The sequence below is a fragment of the Elgaria multicarinata genome, chromosome 18, assembly GCF_023053635.1.
Source record: "Elgaria multicarinata webbii isolate HBS135686 ecotype San Diego chromosome 18, rElgMul1.1.pri, whole genome shotgun sequence".
In the NCBI taxonomy this organism is placed as follows: Eukaryota; Metazoa; Chordata; class Lepidosauria; order Squamata; family Anguidae; genus Elgaria; species Elgaria multicarinata.
The window spans coordinates 23,355,484-23,370,066 of record NC_086188.1 but is presented as its reverse complement, the minus strand read 5'-3'; the positions used below and the strand labels follow the sequence as shown (position 1 = coordinate 23,370,066).

At 51.0% G+C, this 14,583-nt stretch overlaps 2 protein-coding genes across 5 annotated transcripts in view; both read right to left on the bottom strand.

Annotated features, from left to right (window-relative positions):
- Positions 1-5,352, bottom strand: part of PATZ1 (POZ/BTB and AT hook containing zinc finger 1) — a 33,531-nt gene extending 28,179 nt beyond the window's left edge. For 2 of the 4 annotated variants that reach the window (XM_063144131.1, XM_063144132.1), the window contains exon 1: positions 3,934-5,344. In XM_063144131.1, the coding sequence (XP_063000201.1) occupies positions 3,934-5,273 (1,340 nt within the window). In that variant the 5' untranslated portion in view covers positions 5,274-5,344. Of the gene's footprint in view, positions 1-3,933 lie in introns of all 4 variants that reach the window. The other 2 variants (XM_063144134.1, XM_063144133.1) reach the window with 2 other exon arrangements.
- Positions 5,350-6,684, bottom strand: LOC134410868 (uncharacterized). The gene is made up of 2 exons (XM_063144378.1): positions 6,497-6,684; positions 5,350-5,740 (listed from the first exon to the last, which is right to left on the bottom strand). The coding sequence occupies exons 1-2, from the start codon at positions 6,682-6,684 to the stop codon at positions 5,350-5,352; spliced, it is 579 nt and encodes a 192-aa protein (XP_063000448.1).
- Between the last annotated feature and the right edge of the window lie 7,899 nt (positions 6,685-14,583).

Sequence of the window (14,583 nt, the reverse complement as noted above, 5' to 3'; positions counted from 1 at the left end):
CTCCCGCCCCAGCGTTTCTGACCTCAGCCAATTACATGCAGCTCAGTGGAATTCACCCTCCGGAGAGATAGCAGGCAGAAGGAGCCCTCCATTAAGCTGTTAAACCTGACAACGCAGGGGAGGGCAGGTGGGCTGCTGCTGCTGCCGGACTCTGGAGGCTGGTTGGGGCCTTGGAGCCACCCCGATGTCCGAATGGCAATGGCAGCCACCCCCATCTCTCCCTCTCTAATCTTGGGGGCTGGCAAAAATGCAAAAACAGACATTTGGACCCTCTCTCACAGAACACTTAGGCTGCACTCCTTTGTGAATAGGGGATACTTACTCCTGAGCAGAACGCATTAGCTCGCAGCTGATTAAAGAAATCCTAGTCCATTGCCCTTAAGAATTTTAGGCTGTAATCCGATGCCCTTTACCTGGGGATAAGTCCCACTGAACTCAGTGGGACTTACTGCCGAGTAGACTTGTATAGGATTGTGCAGTTAGCGTACTGGTTCTATTTGCATATTTATTTGTTTATGGCATTTTTATACCACCCATTGACAAAGTATTCTGAGCAGGCTATGAACTGATAAAATACAAACATAGAATAAGATCAACACAAATATTAAAAACAATTATTCATAATATTAATATGCATAACGCTGTCCCTAAAGAAAAAGAGCAAGGGATCAGGCTACTCAGAAACAAGTTCAACAGATGTCTTGAGCATTTTGCCAAGGAAAGCCGCAGGATCTGCAGAATTTTGCCCCGCTGCAATGTGGGGCAGGCTAGTCATCTTTCCCCCTCTAAGATGGAAGGCAAGGGCTAGCCAAGGTGCCACATGCGAGGGAGCTCAGAGCCTCTATCTAAAATGGCACGACATAGAAGATGGGCGCGGGGGGGGGGGGGGAGGCCGATCCTTTTCTAGGATGGTGCACAATCAAAGCGAGGGCGGGGGGGGGGCTTTTAAAATTGTTGGGAAGGACATGAACTTGATTAACTCGTTTATGTAATCCAGACTTCCCCAAACTGGCACTCTCTGTGTTAGATGATTACCATGACTGACTGGGGGATGCTGGGAGTTTTAGTCCAGCACATTTGGAGGGCCCCAGGTTGGGAAAGTCTGGCTGAATTGATTAAACTTGGCAGACTAATTGCTAATTCAATAATTCCTAACAATGCTTAAATCAGATATGGCATTGTTTTTATAAGGAGCCCTAAGGATATGCCTCTCTCATATGTCGTCAACTGACTAGGAAAAACTCAGCCTGGTCTACTCTTGTGTCTTTAACTGCATCTTGATGTTGTAGAGAAATCAGCAGATAAAGCTTTACACAGCATGGAGATAAGCTGGATTACCTGCTAAATTCTACACACACCAGTAAAAAAAGTTGAAATGCAACTTTCTTAAGTCACCACAAACTTTGACTGCAATCCTAAACCTACTGAACTCAATGGGACTAACTTCAGAGTAGACATGTATACAATTGTATTGTAGGAACATAATCTCTCAAGATGTGCTCTTGCACAAGCAGGCCACATTCATTGTAACAGAGCTTTTTCAAGAGAAGGGATTGCATCAAAGGATCCTATCCAGTCTGCCTTTGGAAAAAGCCTCTTAAGGAGATATGAGGTCACAAAGGCTGAAGGCAGAGGGAGACTCTGCAGGGAGTGATCATGGACGCACATCTCCATCCTGTGCTCCCCTGGGCAATTCCAAAAGGCTATAAGGAGCCCCCGGCTGAGCTTCTGGCACCTCCAGTTTCAAAAAGGTTGCCAGGAAGTGTGTGATCGGAAAGGCCCCTCTCCACTTGAAAGCCACTGCCAAGCTTGAAGAGATGATACTGAGCTAAAGAGACCCAGGTGGTGCCCTCCAAATGTGTTGGACTGCAACTCCCAGCTTTCCCAGCCAGCCTGGCCACCAGCAGGCCAATGGATGGTTTGTTATAAGGCAGCTTGTACAAAGCAAGAAGAAAGTAACAACAGCTATCATGAAGCAGAGGAAATTAGCATTTCAGAAAAAGCCGATTAACATTTTGCCATTCAGGGGCATCTTCATGACTAGAAGTCTTCACCCAAATCCAGATCTGTGAAAGTGAAGAGCTGCTTAACTCACTCATGCAAGACAGAGGTTTTAAGGGTGGCTGTGTGCCAGTGCTGTCATGACACTTCTGAGACAGGTGAGCCTTGCACCTGCTGCCGGTGTTCCAGGCGCCATCTTTCCTTTAGCACAGGCAGGTCAGGTTCATAAGGAAACGCAGCCCCTGGGACTGGCAGACCCCAGAGGAGAGCAGGGAGGGCTGTTTGGGCACCCGCAACAGAGCAGGGTCACTGTGGGATGGTCTTTTGCAGCCCAATCCTACACATCAGGATGGGTAACTTGAGGCCCCTCCCAAACGCTTTGGCCAACAATTCCTATCAGCTCTAGCCACCATAGCCAATGATGAGGGATGAAGTGGCCTACATGTGGAGGGCCACAGGTCGCCCACCCCTGCTACGTATCTATGCTCAGAATTCTCACTAAGTTCAATGGAGCTGGCCTACTCTCAAGTATGTGAAGACAGGCCTGCAGCCTTAGTTGCAGGACTTTAGAATTGACGGTGATCTATCAGGACTGGAGCTTAATGTAGAGCAAAACAAGTTACCCACAAATCGAGGAAGTGAAGAGGGGAAATTAAGGGTGGGTTACGACCAGCATGGTTCTCTCAGTACGATTCTCCGTTACCAGGTTTTGTGAACCACAAGAATTTGGTCCCACCAAGTTGTCAGCACCCCCTCAGTAAACCAGATAGCCTGGAGCTCCCTGAATCGCTGCTAGCTGGGGAAGACAGGCAGGAGACCTACTTCCATCTGGATGTCACTCATTTAAGACTGACAGGGCATATCACCCTATGGTGCAAACCTGTCGGTCCTGTGAACCCACCTCCAGCCAATAGAGCCATCATGTTCAAGGTCATCTCACGCAGGCTGATTCCATTCCAGATTCTCTCGTGTTTTTCAGAAGGATTAGAATTGGCACCCTAAAGCCAATCGACAGCGCTGGAGAACAAACTCAGGCCTCGCTCAACAATACCCACATCTACGCACTGCAATTCAAGAAAGGATTCTATCTCCGCCAAGAGATCCTCACAAGCACCACTGCCACAGCAGCAGCAGCAGCAGCGTGAATATTGAGAAAACAAAGCACTGCACTCAGGACCAGCGGCTGGAGACTCCGAAGATCAAAGCACTCTCCCTGGGAAAAGACCTATGGATGAGAGCAGGGCTTCCATGGCCCAGCCAAGCGGCAGATGCTGCTGCTCCAGGAAAAAGCCCAGAAGAGGGCCCAGGTTCTGGGCTTCCGGTGTGCCTCTTCTGACACCCCTCTTCCACCCTAGACAGAGGGAAGAGGCACATGACCCCTCATGGCTCCTCCTGCAATCCTGAGGGCGCGCTCAGAAATAAGTCCCGCCCAGTTACTTTCTCATAAGCCTTAGGCTGCAGTCCTGTGCACTCTTAAACAAAGAGTGAGCACTCCTGAACACAGTGTAAACATGCAGAGGATTGAGCTGTTAAGAGCCATTTTACCCAGCAGTCAGGGTACACTGCCATTTGCCACAGTGATATGTGATGAGGAGATCATTTCCAAGCAAACAACACAGCAGGGACACTCCAGGGAGCAAGCATGGATTGCATTTCCCCAGCACACGTCCCCAAGTGTTTCAGGACATGCCCCTTTGCCGTTTACCACAGAACACTGGCATACCTGGACTGTGGCGCAAAGCTGGAGGTGGCTCTTATCTGCTGCCTGGGAAAAGTAAATTCCTTCAGGCTACTACAATCCATCCCACATTCCCCCTCAAACTTTCTAGCTCATCTTGGTGGGAGGGGGCTGCACCTATTCTGCCACCCACCAGCTGCTGGATGTCCCTTGATTTCATGATCCTTGGCTCCAGCAGCAATTGACCCTCTTACCTAGAGAACCCTTTTCCGCAGCTCTGACAAATGTAAGGCTTCCCCACAGAGCCGTCATGGGAGCGAACATGATAGGACATTCTGTCTTTCCTCTTGAAGCGCAGCCCGCACACCGGGCATGAGTACGGCTTCTCGCCAGAATGCGACAGCTTGTGTCGGTTCAGGTGATAAACGTCCCGAAATATCTTCCCACAGATCTCACAAGCCACTTGCTTCCTCGTCCGGCTCCGCTTGCGGGGGGCCTGTGGGTCATCTAGACCCGGCACCCCGTTTTCGCCGAGCCTTGGGGGTGGGAGGTCTATGTAACCTAGCTGCAGGCTGGTCACACCATGCTGTGCTTCATGCTGCCGGAGGCGGTTGGCGTCGGTGAACACTTTCCCACAGAGGCCGCACGGAAGGATGCCTGCGTCTCTCAGCCCCCCTGGAGCGCTGAACATCATGGAGTCCAACAGGTTGGCTTTGCGGGGGCGCCCTCTCCCCCTTTTGCTGCTTAGCGAGGGGGCGGTGGGACCCACGTTCTGGAAGGGCGAAGCCAGCAAGGGCGGCGAGAGCGGTCCCGCCACCATGGGCAGGCGGTCCACCCCCTGCAGCACGGGCAGGGAAGACTGGGCGGCCGCGGAGAGCGCTGCCCGCGTGGCCTCGTCTTCGGGCATGCCAGCGATGCCGTTGCCATTGGGCGCCAGGCCGGTGCCATTGGTCATGTCGAGCGGGAAGCCGAGGTCAGCGGTGGCTGAGCCGGGGCGGAAAAGCATGATGTCTGGCCGAGCGGCTGGCGGGACCAGAATCTGCACGTTGGACTGCTTGATGACTTCCTGGCAGATGTCGATGACAGAGCGCATGAGGAGGAACTTGGCGGCTGTCATGAGCTCGGGAAAGCTCTCCAGGCGCACCACGATGCGCGAGGTGTAGGCAAAGTCCAGGATGTCCCCGAAGACCTTGGAGCTGATGGTGTGCATCTCGAGCTCCCGGGCCACCCCTCCGCTGGCGGCCGCGGCTGCCCCGGCAGTCTCAGCAGCGCCCCCGTCAGGCGCCCCGGGCCCAGCGCCGCCTCCTGCCGCCGCCGCGGCTCCCTCGGCCCCGCCGCTCAGCCCTTGCGCGCTGAAGACCGACTCGAAGTACTCGCTGCAGGCGGCCAGCACCGCCCGGTGCGCCGGGAAGCTCTCGTCGCCCACGCGCAGCAGCACGTCGCAGAAGCGTCCGCCGTTCTTGCGCTGCTGGTTGAGGCTGTGAAGCAGGTCGGCGCTGTGGCGGCTCACCTGGTACGTGTAGCAGCCGGGCGGGGACGGGCCGCAGGCGTTGGCATTGGCGGCCGCCGCCGCCGCCTCGTTGACCCGCTCCATCGGGGCTGGCGAGCGGCCTTACCTGGCTGTTTGCGTTGCCCAGCGGCGGCCGGCAGGGGGCGCGCTCCCTCCGCGCTCAGCCGCTCCGTCGAAGGTACTGGGGCGGGTGCGCGCCGCCGTCAACCGAGGGAGAGAGGGGAAAGGAATGGCGCACGCGCCCAGAAAACCCCCGGGCCTCGACGGCGCTGTGCGCGAGCGCGCGAAGGCTGCCCGTGCCCGGCGAGGAGGAGGAGGCGGCGGCGGCGGCGGCGGCAAAGGCGAGAGGCAAGAAGGGAGGAACAAAAGGCTCAGGCGGCGGCGGGGGGGCGCGCGCCGCACGGGCCCGCGATGGCAGCAGCCAGGAGGCCCTGGCGGGTGGCTTCGAGCCCGGCCAGCTCTTGGCGGCCGCCACGAGGAGCTGCAGCGGGGCCGGCGCGGAGGAAGCCGGAGGCAGCGGCAGCCGAGGGTCTCTTTCTTCGCCGTCTGGGCTGGGAGGTTTCGGGGGGGGGGTGCCGGCGCGCTCTGTCCGTCCGTCCGTCCCCCTCCCTCGGTGTGTGTGTGTGTGTGTGTATTTGGAGAGGAGGAAAGATGGCAGCGGCTGCACTTCCTCTTGCACTTTCACCCCTGGGGGGGAGGAAGAGAAGGAGGGGGGGCTAGCAGTCCCCCACCCCCCCGCTGCAAAACGCAGGCCGGCCTCCGGCTCCGGGGGGACTCGGCTCGACGCTCCCGCCGCGGCCTGGGCTGCTGGGCGCCCGGGCGGTGCTGCGCTGCAAACTTTACGGGGTCTTCTTCGGCTTCGGCGCCCCCCACCCGCTGCATAGAGGACCCCCCCCGCGCCCGCCTGCCTGCCTTTCTCCAGCCACTGAAGCTCTTCCCCCCTCCCTCGCTTCCTGCCCCCCTCCCTCCCCGCATCCGCCAATGCAAAAGCAGCCAGAGGCGGCAGGCCGGCCCCCACCCCCACGCCACCACCAACCCCCCTTCCTGGCCACGGGGGCCGGGGGCTGCTGCTGCAGTCGCCCTCCCCCTCCCCAGCACAGATCCGCCAATGCCGAGCCAGCAGCGGCAAGGGCCCCCGCCCCAGGCTGAGCAAGGACGGGCTGGCTGAGTTAGCCCCCCCCCCCCGATCCAGCCTGAAACGGGGGTGGGGGCTGCAGTCTAAACCTCCCCCATTGCTAAATGCAGATGGTGCAATTCAACCCCCTCCCCCCCCACTGCAGAGAAAGCCCGCACCCTTTTCTCCCCACTGGAGGAGCCGATCCCTGGAGAGCCGGCAGGAAATCAGGCCAGGCCTGGCTGTGGAAGGGGGCCCGTCGTGCTCGCTGAGGGGCGAGCGCACGGGCTGCTCCCTCGAGGAGCGGGCGGGGTCCGCAGACGGCTGCGGGGTCTCCGCCGCCCCTGACGGGCCCTCGTTGATGTTGAGGGAATGCTCCATTGCGGCACCGCTGCTGCCTATGGCAAGGAAGAGGCCCCCGGAGCCAGCCTTCTCCAACCCGGCGCCCTCCAGATGTGTTGTACTACAACACCCATCACCGCAACCAATATACCCATTCCTGGCTGGGTGTTATGAGTTGTAATCCAACACACCTGGAGGGCGCTGGGTTGGGGAAGGCTGCCATGGTGCACCTGGAGTCTGCGAAAGAGGCCCAGGCACTTCATCCAAGGAGGGACTCCTTGTTCAGCAGCCAAAGTGGCCTCCGTGGGCAAAGAGGTTTCCCTCCGGCTTTGCCACCACGGCAGATACGGCTGCAGCTTCTTTGCAGTTGCCGAAGTTTCCACATGCTTTTTTGATCCCACCTGCTGGCTTTATTTGCCAGCTTGCAGTGGGGGAAAATATTTTATGCACTGTGCTTCTGCGCTGATGTGTCAGTGTTTGGCCTTGCAGAAGGCGGCCCTGGTCATCTCCCCTCCTCACTGTCATTAGTCTGGAGTAGCACAAACAGAGAAGCAACCGCTCAACCTCTCTGCCTCCCCTTTCCACATCCCTGCCCCATAGAATAGTGGGTGTTCCTTATTTCCGAGAGAAAATTATTTTACTTTTTTGTCACGTTTTGATCAGATGGCCTCAAATCGTATGCTAACCAGTTTCCACTTTCCTTCACTTTTTCAGTAAGAAATAAAATGCCGGCTCTGTACGCTCTTGGGGGTATTAATATGCAAATGAGCATATCGTTCCTGCCACTTCTCCAGTGTCTTCTCAGCCCAGCCTTCCCCAACCTGATGCCCTCCAGATGTGTTGAAGTAACCCACCCACCCCAGTGAGCATGGACACTGCTGGCTGGGGAGATGGAAGTTGTATTGCAACAGCACCAGGTTGGGGAAGGTTGTCGTATCCGAAGATCTGCTTAAGCCCTCCCCTGCCCCCAATACCTTCCGTCCATGTGCGCAGGTCTCTCACAGTGCCCAGCAGGGAGCCTCTCCTGCATCTGCCGTTGTTACCGATAGCATCCGGTTTGCATGTGCAGTAATGATGGCTGCTTTGTCAAGCCCTTTGGTTACAGTAATTCTAACTGTAACAAACCTGTGCTGAATCCGCAGCTTCACCAGCATTGTCCTTTAAATCTACTTTCTTTTTGCAGGAAGCAATTACTGTCAAGAAATAAAAATTTACTCAGTTATAGTAAAAGTGTTATTCATATTTAAACAGGTGGTATTTCATATAGATCTTAGAGTGAAATGATTTTGGGGGGGGCACATCTTCTAAACAGAGTTCATATTCCTTTCATTCTCTCTCCATGGTCCCTTCCCTGTATAGCACCTTATTTTTGCTTGCCTGACACAATTATTCTCCCTGTTTTGACTCCTTCCTCTTCTCCATCTTTCCTTTTCAAGGGTGATGTTTCTTATTTTAAACATCTGTTACCATGGTACCTCTTTTTCCAACCTCTCCACTGTAACAGAGAGGAGTCAGTCCTCCACATGCTGCTAATGTACAGGTAACCTATCTAACAGCTAGATACCCTGGCATATTCATTGGTTAGTTAACCATCTGTCAGGGATGCTTTAGGGTGGATTCCTGTATTGAGCAGGGGGTTGGACTCGATGGCCTTGTAGGCCCCTTCCAACTCTGCTATTATATGATTCTATGACTGGTTTTAGTTCCTCCCTGCTCCCTTCCTGTGATCAATCTCAGTTTACACCTGTGATGATTCATTTGGGGTTTTATCCATACTTGGCAATTCCTTTAGATGCACCAAGCAATTGTATGGATTTCCACTGCCAGCATTCTTTTTACACTGGTGGTATTATTTAGCTGGTATCCTAAACTATTCAGCACAAAAGTTGAGAAGGGGGAAAAACTTTAAAAAGCACAGAATGGAACATCCCCACCAGCCATGCCCACTTCACCCCATCCATGGCAGCAGCACCAATTCTCACTAGTTGTGATGCCCTCATGAGAGACAGCCACAGAAGAAGGCAAATCTATCCATGGCACTGGAGTGATGCCCCTATAGTGTTCTACACCAATGGTCTTCAATTAGTCCATACCTGAGACCCACCTTGGAGTCCCAACCTACAATGCGGGACCCACTTCCACAATTTTCTCCATGCCCCAACATGGTGGCAACAGCTTTGCTGTGACCCATCTGGACTGATCTCACGACCCACTTTTGGGGAGCGACCCACCAGTTGAAGACCACTGTTCTACACAACCTGCCAGGCATGTCACTGGAGTGCCAACTGCAGCAGTTATTGACCTACAGGCAGGAGCTGAACCTTCAGAAACATGAGACTGGAATTCCCTTACATACCTTTCATATACCTTTTTTTGACCACACAATGAAAGGGAAAGGACAGCTATTATAACACAGCAGTTATAGCTTCCTTGAGTGGAGGCCTGCTGAGAGTACATAACAAACCTCCGTGGGAACAAGGGTTCAAGAACCACTGAGGGGGTGAAGGAGCCTTCTGCTAGGTGGAGAAAGGGAAGTACTATGGCAGAAAAGGGAAGCCACAACCACTCCCATAGAAGACAAGAAGGTTAGGAAATGGGAGCTGTGAGTTCATGCTTACCATGGAGAAGGAGAGGAGCGAGGCCCCACTCACCCTTTGCAATTCTGGCAGTCAACAGTCATGTTGGAGGAAAAGGTGGGGGAGATGGCAGGACTTGAACTCGCACTGCATATTCCACAGAGTAGCTCCTAATCCACTCAGCCACATAGAGCAGGGCCATATGCCCTAGTAGTACATTGGCTCCATGAGGACACTCCTAGCCCTCAGGTTTCACATGAAGGAGGTCTCAGGATCTGGAGAAGGCTGGCAATACGGCCTGTCTTATGGATTCACCTGAGAGTGAGATACCTCAGCCAATTGGGAGACTGTGACATGCAGTGGTGGTGGTGGTTGTTGTTGTTGTTGTTATTTATACCACCTTTGAAATGGGCATAATTGGTGTTGGGTGTATGAGAGATGGAAATAGATATTTTATTTGTTTAGCTATAAGCCATTACTAACATGAAAGCTCGCAATTTCCTGGCTATCAGAGCAAATAAAAAGCACATGTAATATAATTGTTCTTGTCTAATAATGAAAAGCATACTAGGTGTAATAATTTTTCCCAATGACTAAACTTGGGGGGGGGGGGGTGTTGTGTGGATCATTATGTAGGGAACACTGGGTAATATAGTGTAGTGGCTAAGGCGTTGGACTAGGAGTCGGGAGATCCGGGTTCTAGTCCCAACTCGGCCATGGAAACCCACTGGGTGACTTTGGGCCAGTCACAGCCTCTCAGCCCAACCTACCTCACAGGGTTGTTGATGTGAGGATAACATGGAGAGGAGGAGGATTATGTATGCCGCCTTGGGTTCCTTGGAGGAAAGAAGACAGGATATAAATGTAATAAATAAATATAAATAAATATAGTGGACAATGTCCTCAATAGCTATTTTATAGAGCACACAGAAATTTCTTAAAACAACCACCTAGAAAGGCAAAAGGCATAATGTTAAACCTTAGTTCTATAAAGGCAATTCTGCTTGGAGCTAAGGTAATTGCCTTCAAATAATTAGCTTTCTAATTATCTGTTTTTAATACATGGATGCAATCTAGAAAATCTTGACGAATGGGTGATTCATATAATAGTCAAAGAAGCTTTCCTATCCTGTACAAATGGAGCTTTAACTGCAATTTAGACACTGACTGGATCAAAATCAGCTCACAATCAAGATCTCTAGCAAGTGCATATAAAGCACCAACTTGCTTTTGAGAATTTAAAGATGAGCCATAGGCCAAAGAGAAGATGGCGAAGTTGACATTCCATTATGAAGATTTAAGAGCCAAAATAGAATTCTTGCTTGGACGGCAGGGCAGTCCAATTCTGCATGGACATACACAACAAGGGTACCAACAGGTAGAGCCAATACTTTTAGAATTTTGAACCTTCTTGAATTCCTGTACTAGTAGATGGCTGAAATCCCAAAGTTCTATACCATATAATACGGAAGAAACAACCTTAGCCTGATTTTTTAAAGGGGTGGAACAACCAATTGCCACCCTTTGTATAAAAATCCTTCAGGATAACTCCTATGAGATGTCTTACTTTAATAAGAATAATCTCTTGGTGGATCTTCCAAGAATATGTTGGATGCGGGATTGGGGTTGAAGTGACTATAGGATTTGGTGAATGTCTGATCCTCCCCATTGCCTTCATATCTCTGTCCCTCCACATCTCTGGTAAAGTTGTGCCAGTGGTGCACATGCTCCTGTGTGGTTTTTCACCATTCTATATGCAGTTACATCGGTGGATCTCTTAGCAGAGATGTGTTTGGAGAAACACCAGCAACAGATCCTAAAGCACCCCCACCTTTTGTATTTATTTATCCATATTGTAGGATTGCAGCCTGAATCACTCTTCAGTGTAGGCCTGAATTCTCATTAGCTAGACAAAGACCTGCCTGCAGCCCAAGATCGCTGGATATCTGACATGACTATGTGACCATTACCTTTCCTCGCCTGCCTGGCCCCAGACCATGTGCACCTCGCTTCTCTGCCCATCCTCTCTCTCTGTTCCCCCCTTCCCCTTATTCTTCAGGACCTCTTCCTCTTCCTGCTTGTCCTTTCCTAGGCCACTGCTTCTTTTGGCCCAAGACACTCTGATCACAAGAACATCGGAAGGGAGGGCTGGCCTTTGTATGTCTTTCTCCCAAATGGAGGGCGTAAAGAGTCTGCTGAATGGCTAAACTACCACACTAGTAGAGTGCGGGAAGTGGGTACACTTATTTATAAATCCAATATTTATAAGTCACACACACACATACATGAGTGTGTGTGTGTGTGTGTGTGTGTGTTAAAATTTAAACCTCCTATGGTGGCTGGTATACATAAACAGTTGTTACAATAGACATAAACAGCAGAAAATAAAATCGCTAGATAAAACCAGTTTGTTGTCATGCAGGAAGTTCTGGATAAAAAAGGAAAACTCTGCTCCAGAAAGATGTCAAATTTAGTTTCAGGCAAGGTTCCCTGGGGCTGGAATTCCACATATGGGTGCCACCACAAGTAAGAATGTCCTCTCTTTAGCCACCACTTGCCTCACCTCAGATGATAAACTTAACATCTGCGCAGGCTTGTGTGGAAGATACAAGCTATTCTTTGATTCTATACCCAGGTCATGAGCTGTTAATGCTACAATTTGGCTTGTTATTCCCAATCCAATTCCCAAAGGGAGACACCTGTATACCTCTCCCTCAAAATGGGGGACTCAAGATATACCAAGATGGTTGTGGTCCTTCCACATAAACTTGACATTTGAAGTAAACATAGTCCAAGCCCCCTGCTCTCGATTATTAGATCAGTGTAAAAATGGGGCATTTTCCCACCAGTCAAAGAGTATGAGGTGAAGTTTACCTCAAAAGAGCGAGGACAGAGCTTCACCTAAGATGGGGCAGGATGTTGCACTGTGGAGTTCACACACACACACAGTCAGTACTGGCCCCAGGTTTGGCAGAGGCCTAGCAGGCAAGCACAGGAGCCCCTCTGCTCCTTGCCTTCACTGCTCAATCTCACCCACTTGGGATCTTACTCAGTGGTCTGGCGAGTGCCCGAAGATGCCAGGCCCTGATGCCAACAACTGTGCTTGACCTAGAGCTGCTTGGGGATGGGGCACTTCCACTAGAAGCCAGCCTTGTGGCTCTCTGCGTACAGATGGTAAGCAAATGTTCTGTTATTTGGCACTCCTTGACTGGACTGCACAAATGGTTAAGATGCTGTTCCATGAGCAAGAAACAGGCATCAGCGTTACTAGAAACGGCTGAAAGTGGAGCATTTATACATCTCTGGCCCAATCTTAGGGATTTAAAATAGTCTGGAAGCGGGCATGGGTACATTGCTCCCTCAGACGTAGGGTGGCCACTTACACACCACCAAAAAAGAGGACATACATAGTCAAAAAATGGACAAAAGGTGGTGTGGATTTGCATAAAATGTGCATATGCTAAGAGCCAGTGCAGTGTAGCAGCTAAAGTGTCACATTGGGAGTCGGGAGATCCGGGTTCTAGTCCTCACTCAGCCATGGAAACCCACTGGGTGGCTTTGGGCCAGTCACAGACTCTCAGCCCAACCTATCTCACCGGGTTGTTGTTATGAGGATAAAATGGAGGATTATGTACGCCGCCTTGGGTTCCTTGGAGGAAAAAAGGCGGGATATAAATGTAATAATAAATAAATAAATAAATAAATAAATATGCTAATGTAAAGTTTGAAAAGAATTATTATAATTTAAATAGAAGTAGATCTCACTGTAAAGGAGAAGACACTGGCCACGTGATTTGTGGGCCTACTGTTCAGTCCATTGTTCAGGTGCTGCTGAAGGGCAACTGCTGCTTTCCCTTATTAGGGTTTTTTTTTAACCTTTAAAATTATTTATTTATTTATTTAATTTATATACCGCCCCATAGCCGAAGCTCTCTGGGTGGTTTACAAAAGTTTAAAACAGTGAACATTATTATTATTATTATTATTATTATTATTATTATTATTATTATTTATATAGCACCATCAATGTACATGGTGCTGTACAGAGTAAAACAGTAAATAGCAAGACCCTGCCGCATAGGCTTACATTCTAATAAAATCATAATAAAACAATAAGGAGGGGAAGAGAATGCACCAAACAGACACAGGGTAGGGTAAAACTAGCAGTATAAAGTCAGAACAAAATCAAGTTTTAAAAGCTTTAGGAAAAAGAAAAGTTTTTAGCTGAGCTTTAAAAGCTGCGGTTGAACTTGTAGTTCTCAAATGTTCTGGAAGAGCGTTCCAGGCGTAAGGGGCAGCCGAAGAAAATGGACGAAGCCTAGCAAGGGAAGTAGAGACCCTTGGGCAGGCAAGAAACATTAAACTGGGCTTGGGCCAGGCAGACCTTCAAACAGAGCACTGTCTTCTGATTACCCTTCATACTGAGGGCTGTCTTCTGTAAAGGAGGACAAATAGCCTGAAGGGAGTGGGACACAAATGTTACCTCACAGCAGAGGGCAGCTTTGCAGTACAAAGGAAGAAAAGCCACTGGAAAGTTGGGCAGTTTGAGTCCCCTCATGCCCTTGAATCAACCATGGGGAGATTTCCAGTAGCAGCCAGTTTCCATACACCTAATTAATAAAGAGCCAGGAATGCTGGCTGGACCAGCCAGGGTTGGGCAACTTGTGGCTCTCCAAACGTTTTGGCCTACAACTCCCGGGATAGCTCACCATTGGCACAGACTAGGGTTGATGGGAGTTCTAGGCCAAAACATCTGTAGGGCCACAAACCCTGCTCTAAACAGCCACTTGTTCTGATGAAGTGAAGTTCTTATTAACTTCTCAAGGCTGGGAAGGAGGCAACCCATAGTGCGCAATACTATGCCTCTGATGTTCTGCAAGGAGGGAAAGGGCAGTAAGGGGACAAAAGTACCCAGAAGGGGGCTGAAAATGGAGTAACATGCCATCATTGCAACTGTATGTCCTTAGGCTGTTACCATTCACATAGGCTGAGTTCGGACAACACGCTAATCAATGGATGTTTCCCATTCTGTTTCCATTACCCAGCCACCCACTCCAATTTATTAGCATGTCGTCCGAACTCAGCCATAGAGTAGGGCAGCCAGGTGCCTTCCTGTTGTGTTGGCCTATAACTCCCATCATCCTTAAGGGCATCAGGCTGCGGAAGGCTAGAGCGGGACATGAGGACATAATGGAGGCCCAGGGCCGAGAAAAAGAGTGGCCTCCGTCCTGTAAGTCCCTCTCTGGGACACAAGGGGGAGTCGTTCAGGCGGCACAGGAGGACGAATCTTTGGTGGTTGGGTTCCGCTCTGCCTCCTTCCTCTATGGTTCCCTTCCCTCGCCTCTAGGGCCGCGAGGCGAGC

Excerpts from the sequence above, each read along its gene's own strand:
- LOC134410868 (XM_063144378.1), bottom strand. The coding sequence starts at position 6,684 with ATGGAGCATTCCCTCAACATCAACGAGGGCCCGTCAGGGGCGGCGGAG. Across the intron at positions 5,741-6,496 it reads TCCAGGGATCGGCTCCTCCA|CCCAGACGGCGAAGAAAGAG; the intron begins GTGGGGAGAAAA and ends GAAACCTCCCAG.